The 17,443-nt window shown below is 53.3% G+C and overlaps 6 protein-coding genes across 6 annotated transcripts; 2 read left to right on the forward strand and 4 right to left on the reverse strand.

Annotated features, from left to right (window-relative positions):
• Positions 1–5,061: 5,061 nt before the first annotated feature.
• On the reverse strand, positions 5,062–5,629 carry J4E90_001735 (uncharacterized protein; the record flags this gene model as incomplete). The annotated part of the gene is made up of 2 exons (XM_051431319.1): positions 5,062–5,390; positions 5,464–5,629. 2 exons carry the CDS (start codon positions 5,627–5,629, stop codon positions 5,062–5,064), a joined length of 495 nt encoding a protein of 164 aa, XP_051294453.1.
• Positions 5,630–6,056: 427 nt separating this feature from the next.
• J4E90_001736 (uncharacterized protein) lies at positions 6,057–6,951 on the forward strand (the record flags this gene model as incomplete). The annotated part of the gene is made up of 3 exons (XM_051431320.1): positions 6,057–6,237; positions 6,290–6,435; positions 6,490–6,951. 3 exons carry the CDS (start codon positions 6,057–6,059, stop codon positions 6,949–6,951), a joined length of 789 nt encoding a protein of 262 aa, XP_051294454.1.
• A 761-nt stretch (positions 6,952–7,712) lies between these two features.
• Positions 7,713–9,072, reverse strand: J4E90_001737 (uncharacterized protein; the record flags this gene model as incomplete). Its single annotated transcript, XM_051431321.1, has 2 exons — positions 7,713–8,637; positions 8,792–9,072. 2 exons carry the CDS (start codon positions 9,070–9,072, stop codon positions 7,713–7,715), a joined length of 1,206 nt encoding a protein of 401 aa, XP_051294455.1.
• A 1,730-nt stretch (positions 9,073–10,802) lies between these two features.
• Positions 10,803–13,051, forward strand: J4E90_001738 (uncharacterized protein; the record flags this gene model as incomplete). Its single annotated transcript, XM_051431322.1, has 3 exons — positions 10,803–11,653; positions 11,702–12,559; positions 12,625–13,051. The coding sequence occupies 3 exons, from the start codon at positions 10,803–10,805 to the stop codon at positions 13,049–13,051; spliced, it is 2,136 nt and encodes a 711-aa protein (XP_051294456.1).
• Positions 13,052–13,287: 236 nt separating this feature from the next.
• J4E90_001739 (uncharacterized protein) lies at positions 13,288–14,707 on the reverse strand (the record flags this gene model as incomplete). The annotated part of the gene is made up of 5 exons (XM_051431323.1): positions 13,288–13,481; positions 13,531–14,314; positions 14,365–14,460; positions 14,509–14,532; positions 14,585–14,707. 5 exons carry the CDS (start codon positions 14,705–14,707, stop codon positions 13,288–13,290), a joined length of 1,221 nt encoding a protein of 406 aa, XP_051294457.1.
• A 708-nt stretch (positions 14,708–15,415) lies between these two features.
• Positions 15,416–17,210, reverse strand: J4E90_001740 (uncharacterized protein; the record flags this gene model as incomplete). Its single annotated transcript, XM_051431324.1, has 3 exons — positions 15,416–16,339; positions 16,391–16,900; positions 16,980–17,210. 3 exons carry the CDS (start codon positions 17,208–17,210, stop codon positions 15,416–15,418), a joined length of 1,665 nt encoding a protein of 554 aa, XP_051294458.1.
• Positions 17,211–17,443: the final 233 nt, after the last annotated feature.

A 17,443-nucleotide genomic window follows, 5' to 3' on the forward strand; every position in this document is an offset into this window, starting at 1 on the left:
CCAAGGTCTACCCAGTAGTGTGCGTGGACACACGTCTATCGACATAAAAAAACTACAACTCGGCGACGAGACAAGAGATGACCGTTGGCCAGCAAAATACATTTCGCAGGTTCCATCGGGAATCAGCTCTATAAGGAGACTCTTGAACGCCATCAGAGCAACGTTTGGGCCTGTTTCCATTCAGCAAGTTACGATGCACGCTGCTATGAAGTCTGCGTCCGTTTTTCAGGATTGGGATGCGATTGTTGAATTGTATACCACGTCCAGCATCACCTTTGATCGTGACAAACTACCAGCTCTGGCAGGTATTGCAAGCAGTGTGTCCGTCGTTGAACCGGGCGCACCTGGGGACGGCTATCTCGCAGGCCTGTGGCAGTCCTCTTTGCCTGCATACTTCCTATGGAAAACTACGAAAAACGAATTATCGGGCGCCTTACCGACGCGTCCATCCCCAGAACGATTCATCGCGCCGACATGGTCCTGGGCCTCAGTCAAAGGCAAGATCTCACTTGCATCTTGTCAACACAACTACAACTCTGACGACTACCTAACGGTCCTCCAGAAGGCTGTAGTGACTGACCTTGACGGTTATCGCTTCGGTCAAGTGAGTAATGGGTACGTCAAACTTCTTGGCCCGTTAGCCTCGGTATGTTGGACAGTCAATCACAACAGTCAATTCTCACTTGAGCTCAAAACTGGCAAGATAACCTAGGTCTTCCCACAAAAATCCGGCAGCCATATTCCGGTATCAGTCACACTAGACAGTTCGTCTGGTTCTGAAATCTTTTTTGACACAGCAGTAGACGGCACGCCATCTCGAGGAAGGTGGGAATGTATCGATATCATTTCAGAGGACCAAGTACTCACGCTCCTGCCCATCGTTGGGGTCAAGAAGAGACTTGCGCACGAAAGCGAAACAGTCATTGGATTGGTATTGATACCAGCCAGACATGGGACGGGGAAATACGAAAGAGTCGGCATGTTCTATACCATGAGATTACAGGTCAGGCGGATTCTTGCAAAAATGCCTTGGCAATCTGTTACAATTATTTGAGTTCATTTTTTCATGGAATCTCACTCAGTTATGTGACCACCTGCCCGATCTAGAAGCGTTAGTGTAGGGGCTAGTCACGTGCTCACGTGGCGACGGCATCGCCGTGATGAGTAGACTAGGACAGCTGGACGTTGCGTAAGATCGACAGGACCAACACCATCGATGCATCCCCATCGTTACATTCAGGGGCTTACCCAAGCTCCCGCGCGTCTGATGATGACCCAGTGCTCCTGCTTCGAAGCCGCTGGTATTGATCTCGAATCCGCTAGACGTGGATCTTCTCGCATCAACGGCGTCTCCGAAATTGAGGCAACTGTTCGCGAGAGGCGTGCTCGATCTACGCAAGGATTACAAGATCACTAGAATGTGGACACTGGTGCAGCTGCTGGAAACCTGAATTCGCGAGGGTAGTCGAAGCCTGGGGGAGGTAATATTGCACGCGGCCAGTTAAAGCCACCGATCTGTCGATAGGGAAGTGGCTTCTGTGTATCAGGTTCGAGCTCATGAATGCGAGTGATCGCGTCTCGGTACCTAGGTAGTTCCTACGCCGTACTCCATACATTCGGTATCTTCCAGGTTCCATCCATAACCTCCAGCTGACAGATAGCCAACCTCGCCGTTGTTCGATGCGCGCTCGCTACCGAGAACCTGTTTTTGAGGTTTGCCCAGCTTCTTCAATATCGCGTGGTGTTGTGGGGATCGCATGATGTACTCCAGATCGTGGACATTCCACGAATGGCTGTCGGAGACGCGACGGATTGACTCATGTCCCGACAGCCACATACAACGGTTGAGTTTGGTAAAGATCGAGACGTGATGACAACCCACTAAGCCAGCATCGCGCACCAGCCGCCTCTCACGCGATGTGGTTCCTTGGGGTTGAAAAAGGGTACCGCCCCGCAAAAAAGCACATGTGTGGCGGTTGTTTCCCTGAATATACTGATGCTTGTGCGTGTTGCTATTCTGCTTCAACTGCGAGTCTTTGTTTAGCCGCCTCTCTTACATATTGCTTAAGTTGTTTCCCGACGTATCATGAGCGCCTGCCCTTCGGTTGGCGTTCCTGCAGAAGCTGAAACCGATCCGTCACGGGACGCCTTACTCACCCACCACACCTCGCTCTAACGCCCGTAATGGCGCAACTGCATCGTTCCAACTGGCGGCCCCTACATCCGCGCAAAGGTCTCGCCATACGTGTCAAGCCAGCTCGCCGTTGTTCTTGCGCGCAGGATCAGATCTCGGGTCACCCCTGCCGATTAGGCCAGTGAACCAGTGGCGTTAGCCACAACAAACGCCACCATCGCAAACTCAGCTGAGATACCACCAGCCAAGACACGAGGACACTGGTCGTCCTGCTGAGGCCACGCACCAAACCATGCCTACCCCAGCAGAATCCGTGATGTATGCCTTCCACGGGCGCTATTCGTCACAGCTGAACACGATCAGTTTGTTGCCTTTTGCTTGATTTGCGCATCGTGGGCTTACGCTTCACTTTGCCCACCAGCTTTCGTCACCAGGACTACGCCGCGCTAGCTCGCCGATATCTCGATGTTTCAACCGTATCTGGGCGTGCTGATGTCGCCGTCGAAGCATATACGTAGACCAGGATGGCGCGTTCCGCAGAGATTGATGCCCCAGGAACAAACCTGACTCTCACATGCGATATCCTTATTTATACATAGACCCCGGTGCCAATCCTAGAGGAACGAGACAATAACCGTACCCGAGTATTATTAGTTCTCTACTATACAACGGAGGATTCCGATCCTAGTGCTTATGCTAACAGTCATTCCCGTTCTTACTCGAAGTAAGTTGTATGAAAGCGGTTGCTTCCCCGTCTTCTTGACTGACGCAGTGGCTAGTTCATCTAGGACCTGCATCATCCCACGCTTCTCATAGTCTGAGTGGATCCCACCAAGCCTCACTTGTCTTCCGTCGGCGTCATTTTGTACCTATGCCTCCACTTCCCAACCCAACGAATTCGCTCAGTACAGAAAGGCGGCTCCCGCTCGTCAGTCTACGGCATCTTTTTGAAGTGTTCTTGTTGTTGGCGCTCTTTTCCACTGCTTCGAGATCGGCTTTCCTTGCACGACGACGAAGAAGGATGACTAGTCCGGGTATGGATCAAAGTGACTTGCCCATCAATCAAGAGAAGAAGTTGGCCATTCACCAAAGAAAAGATTCATATCAAGAGGAAGCACATCTTAAAGGGGAAAATGTAAAGACTGTCGGCGCTACTTTAGAAGAGAAGTCAAGCATAGAACGACAGAACGATGTCTTTGTTCGTCGGCCATCGCTCGACCGGGAACCGAACCAGTACCTCCATTCGCTCCAACAAGAGACACTCCAGCCAGTACTGTCTCCGATCTATCCTTGGATATCACCGCCGCAGAACCTACCAGGACCATACGACGCGCCCTACTACCCAGTGCCATTACCGACCATTAAGACCGAAGAGTCACTTCACGACAGAACTCAGTCGACAATTATCAAGACTGAGCCACCCTCGGAAGACATACCCGAAGAACTGTCAACTATCTCATTCACCCGTCGCGTCTCGCCAAACAGTATTCCAGACCAAGAGTCACTCCTCGAGCGTACGGTCACGGTCTCGACCAAAGGCTGGCGACGCACTCAATGGACCGTCACCGCAGGTTGAGCCCCCTCTGCTACCTCTTCACCGCATGATCAACCCAAGCTAGGGGAAGGTCGGAAAGCAAGTGCGATCGCACGCTCGCACAACATGCCTTCTTCCGTACAGCGACACCTTACCTCCCACGACAACGCACACTGCCTGGACACAAGCCACCATCGCTCGATCGTGGTCGCATGACTTCAGCAGAAGTGGATACTGAGGCTCAACGTTAAAGTGCTGAAGCGGACCAGTTTTGAGCATGGAGTGTTGTGGCTTGCGTAGTTTCCACGCTTACCAGCTGAGGAAAGTGGAGTGAAAGTGGGGCGGGTAGACGAAACTTGTCGACACTATGTATTGTTACTGTTTGCGAGGCTTAAGCCACAGCCGGCATGGGTAGATCCGGTTGCTTATCATGTTTTTTCTTGCTTTTCTTGGTTCCGCGGTGGGTGTTTGTCATGTTGGTATTTTGAGACGAAGGGCTCGGGGGATGTACCCGATCTTCTTCATGTTTCGGTGTATCTTAGCATTTGTTTTGTAATCTAGACAACCGCAATTTTCTGGGCTTTTAGCAAGTAGTCGATCTGAAACAAGCTGCAAACTACTCTCTAGGTATAAATCGGTACTGCTTCTACTTCACATGCCGAGCGCATATCAAAGTTCCCGAGCGCCTAGACGACGCATTACTAGTTCCCGCTACCTGAACTTAGTAGCCGGACTTTCGTATCGGAAGTCCCTGGGGATCGAATGACGTGATCTCGACCTTTACTACGGTCCGTTCTAAGCGCCAGACAAATGTGTCCGTCGGAGTTTTGCCTAACAACTCCCATGCTAAGCGCCAAAAGCACTTTCTACACATCTCACTGCAGGCCTCGTAATGATAATCATTTGAACTGTGTAAAGAGTACGTACCGCATGCAACACAGTCAACAGGAAGTCGCATGGAGAGGTCAAGTTAGCGGTCGATCCAGGCCGCTTGTATGAACCGTACTCGGACAAGAAGGGATACCGTCGATCTTTCTCGTCTATGACTGCTCAGTCTGAGATGCTGCATTGGCGATCAGTGGAGTGCGTAATCGAGAAGTGTTGTGGGGAGCTGAAGTTGAAACACAGCCGTGGGTCCACGTGCATGTGGCGGGCTGTGTCGGGCTTGATGACGTTGTCGGTAATTAAATCGATCTTGGAAAGTCAAGTGCGAGAGATGTAGATGATGTGTCGGTAAAATACTCCATTGCGAATACATGATGCGTTCGCGCTCTCCAATGTAGGTATCTCGTCCCAAATCAAACCAAACGCCCGAATAAATCCTCCGACATAGCCTTCTTACGCTAATGTACAACAAGCCACATCTGTTCCAACCCAAATCACGCTATACAGCCTATCTCTTCCCCTTCCAATCATACTTCTCGCTAACAGTATAAAACCTGATCAAACTCCTAGCCCCAACGTCGTCGTTTGTCCTGAATAGCTGCGCAACATCCACATTGAGCGGGCTGTCCGGCTCAGCGCTAGTGAGCAATTGGTGTATACTCGTCAGAGTCGACGAGATGGTATACGCGGGTGTCCAAGCGGTCTTGAGTAGATCGAGGCAGATCTCGCCCGTCTTGAAATCGACGTTGGGGTGGCAGATGGGCGTTACGAAGCGGATGGTGGGCGGAGTGAGGGGGTAAGTGGAGGGGATAGCGATGGAGAGGAGCCAGCAGCCGTCTGTGATGTGTTAGTAAGTGAATGTGGTGATGCTGTAGGCGGTGAAGAGAAGTATGCGCCGGGTTCTGCGTACCTTCATATGCCGTTCCCTCTACACCCTTCATAACCGCTCTCCATTGCATCACATCGTCGTCTGTAGGTCCGAGTTCGTAAAGCGCGTCGTTGGAGTCGTGTTGGTATGTTTGCAGTTCGGTCATGAGGCGCTTGATGGGCGATGCGTTGCGCGACGAGCCTGCCATGGTGTCTATATATGTCTGAGAAGGGTCGTGATATTGATGGTAATGTTATAGTGGGTGGAGACGATGCGTTGTATGTCTATGGCGGTGAAAGTGCGAGTGGAGGCTGGCAGACAGCTCAATTGTCGCATGGCTGAGCTGGCCGCGGTGATGCGCCGAGGTCTGGAGCTTGAGCCACAAGCTGGGCTGAGCGCCATCCCCACCAAAACTTTTGGAGATGGCATATCGTCACTGAGGTGCAGAGGCGCATCTTAGAGCACCCACCCCTTCGTCCAATTTTTGCGCATTAAGGCCCTTTGAATCGACGTGTCTACTGGCTTACTCAGCATTCCGATCCGATCGCACACCTCCTCCCACCACCTACACAGTTGACAGTACGGAAAGGCGAACTCCTCATTCACGACGCGCATACGAATCGGGTCACGAAATCATGGTCGCACCTACAGTAACCCTCACGCATTTGAATCGCGCCGATGGTTCTGCGACATATACCCACAATGGCTACTCGATCATTGGCGCCGTCAATGGTCCGATCGAAGTACAGCGACGCGATGAACTACCCGAGGAAGCAGCGATCGAGGTGAACGTCAGACCCGCTATGGGAGTTGGAAGTATGTGTTTACGCTTGTTGGGGTAGTGATTGGTATACTGACGGGCATCCAGGTCCAAGAGAACGACATCTCGAAACACTGGTACACAACACACTGCGCAGTGTAATTCTGACCCGAGCGATACCACGGACACTTGTACAAATCACACTCCAAGTCAGGAGTTTACCGGAGGAAGACAGCACAGCGGGCGTCAATACCGTATGTCCAGTCGCGATACCGTCCCCCATGACCATCAACCGCTAACAGCCCCAGTCTCTGACCCTCCTCCCACACCTTCTTCACACTGCGCTCCTCGCGCTCCTCTCTGCATCGATACCCCTCCGCACAGTCCTCACTTCCGTAATGATCGCACAACCCGCCTCGCCGTCTACAAACTCCTTCCCACCCCTACTCTCGCCCACCGCGAACGAACTACTACGCGCGAAACCCATACGATCTGTGCATGTCTTCGCATTTTCTGGTAACAGGAAGATGCTGCTGAGCGAAAGCGAGGGAAACTTCAGCTACGAGGAGTGGAACGAGGCATGCCAGATGGCCGAAGATGCATGCTGTGGAGACGAAGACGAAGAAGAGGAGGGTGGTGTGAGACTGGAGGCTGAAGGCGATGCCATGGACGTCGATGCGCAGGTCGAGGGAGAGAATCTGGAAAAGTGGTTGAGGAGTGTAGTCAGAAGGAAGGTGGAATACGAGCAGCGGTGGAAGAGCGCTACCTGAAGTCTGGTCGCGCAGATACAATGATGACTGCAAGACGGAGGCTGAGGCTCTCGCTGTTGGGTTCTTCGTCAGCCAGCAGGAGTGACACATAACCAGTGACTCGAGAGGATGGTCTTAGATCGGGGAGAGCCCGTTACTGGGCTCGTCGCTCCCCTCGGCTCTGTACTCGTGGTTCCCATTCCACGAGGTTACTCGGAGTTGCCAAGCCGCTGTGAGTCTGGAGCTGAGCACGGTGTGTCCAGGTGTCATACCGCGAACATGAGTCTGCGTTGTTTGGACGCAGCGTTGCGCCGGCTATAGATGACTGCGCAGAATCCAAGGCTATTTAACGCTGGAAACACCGGTTTTGACAAGCATTGATCGCGGTGTGGTGATGTGTGCGTGACTCGAGAGTATGACACAGATATGACAAGTTGCGTTGGCGAGCAGTGGTGACTGGTGCGAATGGCGAGCTTTGTATAAATACTGCTGTGTGTGTTTTTTCTGCGATGGGAAAAATGCTTTAGATACAAGAACGCCCAAAGCGCTAACGATGCGAGACGTATGAATGAAAGCTTGATGTAGGTTTCGAGTGTTGTAAGATAGTACAAGATGATGGCAACGGTGGCTCCGCGGTAAGTTCGTCGTTCTCAGTCGTAAATCGTAAATCGTATAATGAGCGCTCGTCGTAGAAGGATTTTCGTTGTATGATGGTTAGTTTGTCGTGTCCCAGCGCTATGCATAACCCCAAAATGAATGTCCATGAAGCCCGATGAAACTGGTCAAGCTGACTCGACCTTCTGTCTAATGAGTTTTTTCTGGCGTCCCGCATGCTCAGCCAGCAGTCTCCCCAGAGAACCCTGTGCGTCCCATTCGGGGACCTCCCACATTGTCTTGCCTCTCGACTTCTCCTCGTCTTCAACCGTTTGGAAGTCTTCACTACATGCCTTTGCCTCTAGGAGCCATTCGTGCCAGGCCTCGGTATCAGGACAAGCATCGCTCATTTTAACCCATGCAATCTCTTTGCTGACACAAATGGCCCTCCACAGAGCTTGTGTAAACGTCTCGTTTTCCGAAGGGTATCCTTTCTTGTCCATATCGGAGTCAGAGAGGCATTCGTTTCTGACTTCATAACACGAGGTGTCCCAGTGCAACTTGCTGTGCAAGGCAGCGACAACCCAGTACGAAGCGCCCAGTAGCATGTAAGAACCAGCCCAGGCGATCTGAACCTGAATTTGAGCATTGGCAAGACAGATGACACCTCCCATGAGCATCATAGTGCCCACTAAACTCAGAATCCGGTATGCCGGACCGTGCGTCAAGAGGTAGTTGATGTTCTCCGGTGCAAAGTAGAGTTCTCGGGCCACGTCCTCCTCACAACGCACGATCAGGAAAGACCCCTTTGGATATCGAATGACAACGTCTCCCCCTGGTACGGGTGTCTTTTTGTATTTCCGCGAGGGCAGTTCCAGTTCCCACTTGTTACCCAGTCCGATCAGACTGGAAAGAAGCGAGAGGAGTACCGTCGCTACCACCGACATGCCATCGTCCTGCCATATCGATAGCGCAAGGAGGAGAGCAGAGAGGGCGAAGCCGATGAAGTTTACGATTGTGAGCGGGCCAAAGGTCTTGGCCTTGAGCGGTCGGTCGTGGACGCGTTTGATTTCGACAACCCGTACGGAGAAGGGCTTCAGGTTGTTCGCGTCACTAGTACTTTGTTAGTATGGCACGCTTATGCTATGGTTGTATATTGGTACGTGTGATGCCTAATGCATTGTTGACTCCGGTCCACGGTAGACGTGTGGGGAAGTACCTCGTGGCAGCTGGCGGCTACCGAGTTTGACCGAGAAGATGCACTCACCAGACGATGTTTCCAATATGATTGATGTGATCCCTGTGGTTCCCCGAGACGATGCCGGTTACGTGACCCCGGGATGGCTCTAGTTGAAATGGTCTCGTCGGCCTCATCAGGGCTTGAGGTGCCGGGATCAACCGTGGTAGGAATATCCATTTCGAAAGCGTCGAGACCTGAGCATTGGCGAGCACGGAACCCTCGCCCAAGATGGCGAGGAAACCAACGATATCTAGTTGTAGTTCATTGAGTGATATCTTCCCGTTCTCATCTGCGGGCAGCCAATACATGTCGCTAAGATAAACGCGATCTTCAAAACTCAGTGCAAACTGATGGCCGATGCTGGATGTGATGGGAACGATGCATAAATCTGAATCGACGCGCTATGATGCAGTAACAAAAGGGCCGCAAGCGTATATATAACAGAGCCAGGATTGAGGCAAAAAAAAAAGGCATGTATGATGAAGACGAAGCCCCAGCGTGGAGCAGGAAAATGCGCGCGTACAGCGTAGACGCTGGGGGCCAAAACATGCGTGCAGCGCCCACCGGATCTGCGTGTGGCACCTCATTCCACGCCGGTCAGGGAGGCACAGTCGCTGTCTCGAGGACACGGGAGTTTGTGCAATCCCACAGCCCCCATGGATTGGGGCTTGTGCAGCTATTGGGTGCCTCAGGCTGAAGAAGTGAGGGGCAACATGGCTGACAGGGCCAGTGGCTAGGCTCCAGGGTTATCCGGCGTATGGCAGAATGCATGAGGCTTTTGCATAGCCTCCTTCATCGTGTGAGCGATGGGCTGTCCTGCCCAGCTTCAGCTTGACTTCCAACTTCTTTCTAGTAACTGATCCGCTTGTCGCAACGACATCGCGAAAGTTTGGATCGCTGCGCCCCGACTGCGAGTGGAGCTTGAACTCGTCTGTGATCGCCATCTTCGCCTGCTGCTCGCAACACCAGAACAGGCGCACGCACCAGGCTGACATCCCCGTGACACGATCCGATAGCGACAACTGTACGAAACGTCGAGGTTTGCGCTGAAAAGACGTTAAAAGTGGTGTCGCATTCACTCGAGCTGTCAAGAGAAGGAAGAATTGAACGCAAAAAAGCGTGCGCTGATGTATGTGGTTGCTCCTTCCTTCTGTCTTGCGTGTCCTCAGGCACGCGATAGTGCTGGTGGCATCGCTCCTTCCCAGTCATCAGAATTTATGAGCGCAAGAAATGTCATCGTCTAGTCAGGGCAAACGTCGCCGTTTTCTTCTTCTCCTCAAGCTTTCTTTTGATCCTGCCGCTACGACAAATGTACTTGGTCGTGCCATCGCTCCAGGCATCACTCGTCTCCCAGCCTCGCGCATTTTCTTAGCCGCGGGGTATGAGGCGCAGCGAACAAACCACAGCCGCGACTACCTTGTGAATTCCAATACTAACCCAGTTCGCTACGTGCAATAGGCCGACAAGCGGGACAGCGGTACTTGAATTTGGTACACCATATCAATCGCCTGGTTAGAGCACTATCTAGTCACGGGGTGTGCCTTAAACCAACCTCGTTTCACGGGATCTAAGGATTGTGTTTGATATCCCGAATCATACACAGCCCAAACCGGTCAATCGAGAAAGGTCACCGAGAGCGGCGTGAACCAGTCGTGTCGCTTCACATCATTGTACCTGCAGTCTTATCGCAGGTGGCATGAGCAGCCGGTGATAGACGCTTCTTCATTCCATCGTCATCGGCATGCCCACTGACGCCGAACCCAAAACTTCGAGTGAGTCCCACAGAACCCGTCCGGGGTTGTTGGCAACGTGTGGTATTGTCATCCCCACATTGTGAGTCTCCAAGTGAAGGCTCATGTTTATCGCGGCTGTGTTGACTTTTGGATGCAGCTTTGTACGTGACAGGCACAACTCTCCAGGAGACTCAAACCGACCAGTTATGACTGTAGCTGACTCACCAAAGAAGAGAAAGAGGGCCCTCAGCCCGCAACCTACTAGGAAGATACCACTACATTCAGGAGAACCAAAGACCGTCGAGATGTCTTCCCCAAACGCTGAGGATCTGACCGAGTTCCAGAAGAGGGCGGAGATCCAGTTCAAAGCCGTTCTGGAAGGTATTGATCAAGTAGCCACTGCTCACGAGAAAAAGACACAGAATCTCGTGAAAGCAGAGAACGACAGTGCTTGGGATCGACCAGCGAGACCCAAGGATAAATCCAGATCCAAAGACGACAAGGTTGAGGAAAGGGCTGCTGCCATCATCCGAGCGATTCGCGAGTATGAGCGGGTTGTTACTTTCGGTAACCGACCGTCAGAAGCGCTGCCTTTAGAAAATGATCGCGACATGGGCGGTCAATATCTTACCAACAAGGACCGCATAGACAACGAAAGCAAGCTATACCAAATCGCCAGGAACGTTCCAAAGGGCGCTTTGTTACATCTTCACTTCAATGCCGAACTGCATCCTGAGATACTTCTTGTACGAGCGCGCAAGATGAAGAACATGTACATCCGCAGTATCATACCAATCACAAAGAAGGAGCATCTGGGGGAGACTGAGATGATTTTCAATATCTGCGACCCAACAACCGTCGACCCTGGTGTCAACGTCTTCTCGGACTCTTATCCCAAATTAATGGATCAGGAAAACCCGAAGGCTGAAAGCTATCTGAAGACTACCTGGATGCCATGGTCAGACTTCCAGGAGGAATTTGAAAGAAATTTCCCAGGTGAATACCAAGACGAAGAACCTGAGACTTTTCAAGCTGGACAGCCACAACACTGTGGGCAGACAAAGCCTACCAAGCTTCGTCCCGCTGAGAACTGGTTAAGATCGAAGATGGTTCTTAGCCTTGATGAAGCCTATGGGCCTACACAGACTGTGAATGGGTATGTGTTGCTCCTACATCATCGCAGTACTCACTAACGTATACACAGAGTATGGGCTCGCTTCAACCAAGCTACCAGGGCTTTCAAAGGCTTACTAAACTATGAGAGCGTCTACAAAGAATACATAGGCGATGCTATTGACCGCATGATCGAGGAGAACGTCATGTACGCCGAACTACGACCAATGCTTTTGGACAAGTTCATTCCTGCCGACAGCGGCATTCACGAGAAGCGCATCAAGAACCACGAACAGATGCGACTCATTGTAGATGGAATGAAGGAAAAGAGGAAAATGCTTGCAGAGCAGTATGGCAACGATGACAAGTTCCCATTTGGACTCAAGATCATCTATTGCACACCACGGTCTATTCCCATACCGCTTATGCAAAAGGAAATGAGAGATTGCATAGCGCTCAAGATGGAATTCCCGGATCTTATTTGTGGTAAGCAGCACCTGACACTCAGAGCGCAACCGTTTCTAATCCCCTTAGGTTTCGATCTCGTGGGCGCGGAGGACCGGCCCAACCACATTGGGTTTTATAGGAAAGAGCTCGTTACATTCCAGGAAACGTGTAAGAAACTCAAACTGGACATACCTTTCATGTTCCACGCCGGTGAGACACTGCTCGACACCGGCGGCTCCTCCGATCCGGAGAACTCCAACCTCTACGACGCAGTGGCGCTGGAATCGAAGCGCATCGGCCACGGATACGCGCTCATGAAGCATACCCATCTCATTGAGAAATTCAAGAAGACGAAGACCAGCAAAGGTATCTGCATTGAGCTATGTCCCATCTCGAATGAGCTTTTGCACCTTTGCAGAAACGTCAAAGAACACCCATACCCAGAACTGCTGGCTGCGGGCATACCTTGTACAGTCAACTCAGACAACCCATCGCTCTTCAGGTAAGGGATACCGCCCATCCAAACCTTTTGCGTCGCGAACGAGTCCGTACTAACAATGCGCACAGCAACTCAATGTCACACGAGTTCTACCAGATCATAGTCGGCGACCCCACCATGTCCCTTTGGAGCTGGAAGCAGCTGGCAAAATGGAGCATTGAATACAGCTGCCTCGCCACGAAAGAACAGGAACGAGGGCAAGAAATCTTAACTAGAGGTTGGAAGGAGTTCTGCCAGACCGTGGTTCGAGACTATGGTCCTCTCATGGAAGACGAAGCTTCAGTCAACATCAATCCCTATAGGGCAGAGGCATCATATTCGGTGCGCGACGACAAGACCCATCCCGTCATCGAGAAGGCGATATCGGACATGAAGATGGCAGCGAAGAAGTCTCCAGGGCAAGAGCATGCAGATGTGGTCAAGATAGAGAGAGAGAAAGCGAGGTTGTGGATGGAGTCTTTGGCTAGCAGCGACGTCCTCAAGCGGAAACCTTGATATTACGACACACGAACTGTTGAAGAGCGATATTCTCTAACCTAGCTCGACAGGGGAGGAGAGTCGAATTCCAACATGGGGCTGGCTGACTTGCTCGCGTCTGCTTTCGGAATACAACTGCAATATGCAATGCAACCATTACATGATGACTGATTTGGACTAGATTACGGCCGTCACGTAGATTCCCAAGGCCACGGCCAACCCAATACAATATTTCTGACTCTCCAAGTTCTTCACTAAGCCGCGTCCCCGACAGCACCTAGAACCCTCTTATCACTGCCCGTGACTGTCTGCCCTTTCGCCTGCGCGAAGTTCGCGCTCCGCTCGTGCGCCGGGTTGGGGCTATAGAACTCATCGACAATGGGATGAATCATGACCGTCTGCTTCGATATAGTAAGCGTACTATTCGTCGGGACTGTAACCCAGTTATCTGTTCTCGTTAGCACACGATGCATCGGAAAAGACGAAGAATGACGTACCCCTCTCAAACGTCAACGGCTCGCTAGCCACAAGCACGATATCACTCCCCTTGTCCCTACGTTCCATAACGTAGTCCCGCTCCCTCTCCTCGTCATCGGCAGAAACACCAGCATCAGAGTCCTGAGACTGAGCGTTGAGTTCGCGCCAACTCGTTCCGCTACTGAAGAAGAGGCTAGCTGCCTCATCCGTCTTACTGCTCACGTACCGCGAGCAAACCACGCTAACACCATCCGTCACAGCGAAGTTGAGCAAACTCCTACTATCCTCCTCGCCGACGCCTTGTTCGCCCACGACGTCTTTGATGAAGCCGTTGAGCCGCTCAATCGTCTTCAGTATCGCTTTGCGCAGCACCGTATGTCCAAAGCCCACACTTGGCTCAACATCCTTATCGGGTGAAATACCAGCTTTATCGAGACAATCGAGAAAGGTAGCGAACGCCCACTCGCTATCCGTACTCCCGCCTACGACGTTGAACCACTTCTCGTCCAGACTCATAGCCAGTCTCCGCTTGATCTGTTTCCAGCATCCAATGCCGCCGTTGTGCATGAACATGAGGCTTTTATAGCTGAAGGGGTGGCAGTTGCTGTCGCTGAGGTTACCCTCGGTTGTAGCGCGGACGTGGGCGAAGATGAGGCTCGACGTGGTTTTGGACGCGATGCGCGAGAGGTTTATGCAGTTCCATGCTGGGATCGTGGAGGTGAAGACGCAGGGCGTGGGACCGAGGGATGGGCAGGTGTAGTAGCCGATGCCGAAACCGTCGCCGTTGTGTGGGCGCCGTCTGTCCTAGTGGTGGTTAGTGAAGGGGGTGATGTAGGTGGTGGATGGTAACGTACTAGGCGGAGGCGCGAGTCGAAGGATTGCGTGAGGATGGAGTGCGAAGGGTTTAGAATGAGCTCGGAGAGGAGTATTTCATCCTTGCCTTTGTAGACCTGCGGGTGTTAGCTGCGTACTGCGCGGGTCTATGGTGCTCTGCTTACCATAAACCTACACATGTTAGGTATCTGTTGTTGTGTAGTCAAACTTCAGCGTCTCAAATCACGCAGAAGTAGTGACCCTGGTGCTGAATGTGTGGAATAGCAGTTGTGTCAAGATGGTGGTGCGCTGGCTGCGAGTTCGGGGCGGCGGTGTGTTCGCGATGATTGCGCCATCGGTCCAGGGCGTTGCTTGAGATATCATTGGATTCTGCGCAGACCGCAGAGACGTCGTGTATGCGCGCACGCGATATTACGGATTTCATCTTGAGACACGCGACATGCTATCACGAAGCGAGCCAGCAAAGATAGCTAACCCCACGCGTGGTTCGCGGAGGCATGCCGGGGCGGGGTGATCAGGGTTCCGCGGATGACGCACGTGTTACTTTCCCAGCTAGCGGCAATGTTAGTTCAGCAATCACATGCAACTTCGTTCATGTCGACCAGGCTATGTTGTAAGCCGATTACTCGGCGATTTATTCAGCTATCTGGCTGGCGCGGCTGGACTGCGAGCGCATGTTGCCCTTGCACCCAATTGTGTAGAGCGCCATTCTAGAGCAGACCGCCCAGTCCAACCATTCCGATCTTCAGACAAGCTAGACAAACACGCAACGCCGGGGATATGATGCGGTTATTGAACATGGGTGGGGTACAAGACGGTGTATCTTTAAGGCTTCATTGAAATCATGGCGAAGTGATAGCTGGAAAGGATGGGGGTATTGCTAAGGAAACACAAAGGTCCTCGCAATCATAGCACTTCCGTGGATCATGTATCATATCGTGTATGATCTCCGTGTTCGTCCAGGATACTGCAAACACTACTAGTCGTGCTCTCGTGGCTGGCTAGCGTGGTGGAAGGGCTGCACTGAAATGCAACGTTTCAACTTCGGACTCGTCGCGGACCTAGACCCGCTTACATGTCCATGGAGTCACCTCCGTTGGCAAAGTTGAAGTTTTGTTGTTGCTGCTGGCCAGCGGCGCCGAAGCCGAACTGACCGTCCTGGTTGACCTGGGGTCCGGCCTCGCCCATGTTCTCCGCCTCACCCTCCTCGTCGGCGAAGTACTTCTCGATGATGTTGTAGGCCTTCATGTAGATCTCCTCGTTGGCGTTGTTCTGGCACTCGTGGATCTTTTCCATGCCACCGACCTCCTCGATGAAGAGAGCGTAGCGGTTGATGGGCTCGCCGCCAGCACCACCCTCGCTGGCCTCCTTGTCCATCTCGCCGACCTTGAGAATGTTCTCAAGACCATCGAGGGCAACCTGGATGATCTTGTTGTCGGGGCAGGCGAGGAGATCGCAGAGGGGCTTGATGCAGCCGCTCTGGACGAGGTAGCGGATCTGAGCAGGCTTCTGCAGACCACCGCTGGTGGCGTTGGAGATGGCCCAGCAGGCCTCCTTGCGCGTCTTGAAGTCGCCGTTCTGGAGGAGGTGGATCAGAGGGGGGATGATGTTAGCATCGATGACGGCCTGGATCTGGGTCGAGTTGCCGGCGGTGATGTTGGAGATGGTCCAGCAAGCCTCCTTGCGGATTCCGTCCTTGGTGGAGCTGAGGAGGGACAGCAGCGCGGGGAGCGAGCCGCAGTTGATGATGACCTGGGTCTGGACGTCGTCGCCAGTCACGATGTTGCCGACGGAGCGCAGGGCGGGGGTCTGGACGGAGGTCGAGGCGTGCATGAGCAGTTCTACGAGGCGGCGGGGGATGCCGGCCTCGATGACGGCCTGGATCTTGTCGTTGGAGCCATCGGAGAGGTACGAGATGGCCCAGCAGGCGTCGATGAGGACCTCGTCGTCGAGCGAGTATACGAGCTTGGCGAGCACGGGCAGGGCAGGCTGGATCTGCTGGACAATTAGTACTTCGACTTAAGTGGGGCAGCGAGCAGAACTCACAGTTTGCCAGTCGGGCTGAGGGGTCTTGCCGCGGCAGAAGTTGCTCAGGGTCCAGGTGGCATTGCGCAGCATGCTGAGCTTGCGGCTGTCGCCCAGCAGGGCCAGCAGCGGGCGGAGGGCACCGGCCTGCAGGACAAAGTCGCGGCATGCGGGGCTGTCACCGGCGATGTTGCCCAGGGCCCAGACGGCCTGCTCCCGGACGTCTGGCTCGTGGCTGCTGAGCAGCTCGACAAAGATGGGCACGGCGCCCGCCTCGATGACGACCTGTGTCTGTTGCGCCGAGCCCGACGCGATGTTGGTGAGGGCCCAGGCGGCCTCGAACTGCACCAGCGTGTGCGGGGAGCGCAGGAACTCGACGAAGCGGCTCACGACGCCGGTCTCGATAACGCGCTCGATCGGGGGGTTGCGCTCCTTGGACAGCAGCTTGCGGAACTTGGTCGTCGCCTGGATCTGCTCGTCGATCTGTTCTGAGAAGACGCCCTTTACCATCTGGGGGAGCTCCTCGTTGAGCTACATCGCGTTATGTCAGCCTGCTACTCTCTCACTCTTTGTGCTCGCTGAGGCACGGGATGGTGGGGTATACACGCACCTGGCTCTCGATGTTGCCGCCCTCATCGTCGCTGTCGGGGGCAGCGCCGAGCGAGGCGCCCGGCTGGTCCCGTCCAGCGATACCGCGGCGCTTTGCGAGGTTCTCCTCACGCTTCGCCCGGCGGATCTCGACCTGTTGCTCTTCACGGCGGCGGCGGAGTTCGTCTGGCTTGAAGGCGCTCTTCGCCTTGAACGTCGTGCGACGGTGCTCGGGGATGTACTTGTCGGCCATGCTAGCGACTCTGGTGGGCGTGCAGTGTGGGAGTCGGACAAGATTTGGGTGCGGCTGTTTGTTTGTAAAGGGGAGTAAACTTTCCTACCAGAGGGGTGATTTTGAAAGCGGAAGCGGCGAAGCGGGTATTGGCGCTAGCAGCTTGGCTCGAGCGCTCTACCCAAGCAACCACCACGACGCGTCGCGACTGTCGCAGTGATATGCCCCCGCCACCCTGCAGCTGTTTGTCACAC

The sequence above is a fragment of the Alternaria incomplexa genome (assembly GCF_024043165.1).
Source record: "Alternaria incomplexa strain BMP 0042 chromosome Unknown scaffold_2, whole genome shotgun sequence".
NCBI lineage: Eukaryota > Fungi > Ascomycota > Dothideomycetes > Pleosporales > Pleosporaceae > Alternaria > Alternaria incomplexa.